General features: G+C 34.3%; 1 protein-coding gene across 1 annotated transcript; it reads right to left on the reverse strand.

Moving 5' to 3' along the window:
• Positions 1-530: 530 nt before the first annotated feature.
• Positions 531-1,076, reverse strand: LOC128659888 (oocyte zinc finger protein XlCOF6-like; the record flags this gene model as incomplete). Its single annotated transcript, XM_053713473.1, has 1 exon — positions 531-1,076. A coding segment is annotated over one exon (546 nt), but the record flags the coding sequence as incomplete, so codon positions are not given.
• Between the last annotated feature and the right edge of the window lie 2,741 nt (positions 1,077-3,817).

Genomic DNA, 3,817 nt, shown 5'->3' on the forward strand with positions numbered 1-3,817 from the left:
GAAGCTAGAAGCAATTCACAATTTAATTATCCCAGATTCCCTGCTACAGCCAACAACAGGGTCAGACACAAGGTGTCCTGTGTGGTGTTTGGATTCTATCACATTGATAGAAACTGAGGTGCACATATATAGAGGAACAAAGGACAGCAGGAGAGCACTTCCAGTCTGGGGCTTTTATAAAAGGGATTTATAAAGTATTATTTCCAATAGGATCCTTTTTGATGCTTCCATTTAGAGAGTTTGTCCTCTTTAGGATAATTGTAAAAAGGTTGTACACTGTGTATATAAAGTTTATTTGTGTGTAAACATTTGGTGTTATGTGATACCTGACTTCAATAAAAACATTTTTTCAACTTTCTAAACATGTGAAAGGTATTTTCCCTTGTGAATACTTTCATGAGTTTTCAAATTATTTATTTGTATAAAACTTTTTCCGCACTCTGTACATGTGAAAGGCTCTTGTCTGAATCTTTTCTTGTGTGAATCTTTTCATGAGTTTTCAGATGACTCATTCGTGTAAAACATTTTCCACACTCTGTACATGTGAAAGGCTTTTCTCCTGTGTGAATCCTTTCATGAGTTTTCATATTATCCATTCGTGTAAAACTTTTTCCACAATCTGTACATGTGAAAGGCTTTTCTCCTGTGTGAATCCTTTCATGAGTTTTCAGATAATCCATTCGTGTAAAACTTTTTCCACACTCTGTACATGTGAAAGGCTTTTCTCCTGTGTGAATCCTTTCATGAGTTTTCAGATAATCCATTCGTGTAAAACTTTTTCCACACTCTGTACATGTGAAAGGCTTTTCCCCTGTGTGAATCATTTTATGAGTTTTCAGATGATCCATTAGTGTAAAACTTTTTCCACACTCTATACATGTAAACGGCTTTTCCCCTGTGTGAATCCTTTCATGTTTTTTCAGATCACTCTTTTGTATAAAACTTTTTCCACACTCTGTACATGTGAATGGCTTTTCTCCTGTGTGAATCCTTTCATGAGTTTTCAGATAATCCATTCGTGTAAAACTTTTTCCACACTCTGTACATGTAAAAGGCTTTTCTCCTGTGTGAATCCTTTCATGAGTTTTCAGATTAACCATTTGTGTAAAACATTCGCCGCACTCATTACATGTGTGTGGTTTCTCACCTTTGTGAATTTTGTGGTGTTCTAGTAGATGAGACTTCCATCTAAAGCTTTTCTCACATTCTGTAGATTTGAAAGGTTTCTCCTTTGTATGAATCATTTGGCTAGACTGTAGACTTTTCCCTTCTTTAATATGTTTTGAAAACTCAGTAAATGTGTGTGGTTTATCCTCAGGGATAATAATTTCACTAGATAATTCATAAATGTTGCAGTCTTGTTTGATGACTAAATTACTCTCTGTACATAATGATTGCTGCCCAGTTCCTGCCGATTCACCATCTTCTTTAAATATCTGCTGTGATATCCCCAATGTTTGTGAATAGTCATTGGTGTCTAAGACTATTGGAGTTTGCGGTATCATTCTGATGCTTCCTATAGTGAAGGATGGATATGAACTATTCATGTGTTTGTCTACATGAAAAGAAAAGGAATAAAGAAAAATAAGAATGTTTATTCTTTATAATATAATCCATCTTAATAAAAAAAAATTATACTCGAAAATATCTTCAGTTTTGTATTTTTCAATTTATTTACCTGTAAATCATAAATTAAAAAAGCATGACATAGAACATCTGTATTGTGGGCAAGAGAGGTGGCATCCACCATTCTCGTTTAACATTGCACAAGCAACTGCACATATAGCCCTGCCCGGCTCATGCTCAACCAGTTGGGTGAGAACATGATGTCTTAATCATCACAGACTAATAATTAGTGTGAGATATTTTAAGAGGGTAAAGAAGCAGTGACCTTGTGATAATCTTTAGCTTTCAACTGTGGTTGTTCTATTTATATAAACAGACAAAAACTTTATTAGTTTAATAATACTTATGGGAAAATTAAGCACACAAATCAGTGGTTGTTCTAGGGTGGGTGTTCTAGGGTGGGGAACACTCGCTGGGGGAGTTGTGGGTGTTCCACACATGGGAACAAGCTAGGCTTAAAGGGCCATGATACCCAAATGTTGAAACACCTGAAAGTGCTTCAGCATAGCTGTAAAAAGCTGACAGGGAAATATCAACTGAACATGTCTATGTAAAAAAGAAAGATATTTTACCTCAAAATGTCTTAAGTATTTACATGCCATTGTAAAGGGCTTTAAGTAATAACAAAAAAACGAAAGGGTTAACTGCGCAAAAAAAGGAAACTATTAAGCCTGTGTTTATATAGAGGAAACTCCCAACCTCAATTACTACAGTGATTTGGAAAGAATATATATGGACTCTAGGAAGAGACCACAATATTCAAAATACACAGGCGCTAAACAGCTTAAAATAGGTATTAAAAACGTGATTTTTGAACCATATAATGCAGTGAATATATGCTTGCAAATAACACCCAGTGCGAACTGATTCAACAAAGATGTGTGAACAACAAAAGTGTATAAAATATATATTTAATTACATAAATGAAAATAAAATCATTAAAATTTTGTACATATACAGGCGCTGATCAGGCGCAATATTGAAGTGTAGCATACATTTGAACAATAATGTGATACAAAAATTTGTGATAATAGAACAACGTGAGAGGTTTAATGTTTCCCAGTATGGAATTCGATGCGATGATTTTTCCAAATGGCCCAGACTTTGAAGAGGGATTTATATCTTCAATAGGAGCTGGAACGAGATGAGGAAGACCAATAAACGACAGAAAAGGCAACAGAATAAGGTTTTCACTTTTACTTACACCGGAGGTCGGTGGTTGAATCCTGCAAGTTCCTTTTCGTGGCGTAAAACTCCAAACCGCAGCGGGCAGCAAAAGTCGATCCAGCAGAATATGCAAACACCTTTGCACAGGTGGCTGGAAACGATGCACCTACGGAGGCCGGAGAGAGAAAAAAATAGAGCACAAAAGAGCAACGCGTTTCAACCCGTAAACCGGGTCTTTTTCAAGCTCCCAACAGATAGATAAGTGTGTCATATATAGCCGATAGAATTAGGCTATTGGCTCAATTGCATCAGTGGGCGTATATTTTCCAAAACAATTACTTAGCCATAATGTTTTATATATCACAGTTCACTCAATCCTTCAATATATATTGTGTCAAAGAACAACTGATATTGTATCAGAGAACAGATTACATGTGTATGTATATGCCTCTATTTGTGAAGCACAACTTTAGTTGTATCCATTCCGCACAGGGGTTATTATGACCATATATAAAAATGTAAAACAACTTCTTATAAAAATTCAAGTATAATTTATAATCCAATTAGAATATATATTTGAAAAAGTAATAATGAATAAATTTTGGGAAAAAATATATATATATATAGAAAACACATAAATAAAATATATTTTCTACAAAAAAAAAAAAAAAATATATATAAATTAGTGACAATCAAAAGAGAGTATCTTGAGGAAGAACAGCAGATTACACTGGAAAGATACATGGATAACTTAAAATCAAGAATAGAAACTATGTTTATAAGCTGATTGTATAGAATAGGAGTTCAATCTTTTAGGAAACAGCCAATGTCAAAATCGACATTTAGACCTAGTGGATGTAACGTTTTTAAATCAAAGATCCATTTGATTAATGATCTTTTAAGAAGAGAAAGCAAATGGATCTTTGATTTAAAAACGTTACATCCACTAGGTCTAAATGTCGATTTTGACATTGGCTGTTTCCTAAAAGATTGAACTCCTATTCTATACAATCAGCTTATAAAC

The sequence above is a fragment of the Bombina bombina genome, chromosome 5 (genome assembly GCF_027579735.1).
Source record: "Bombina bombina isolate aBomBom1 chromosome 5, aBomBom1.pri, whole genome shotgun sequence".
Lineage (NCBI taxonomy): Eukaryota > Metazoa > Chordata > Amphibia > Anura > Bombinatoridae > Bombina > Bombina bombina.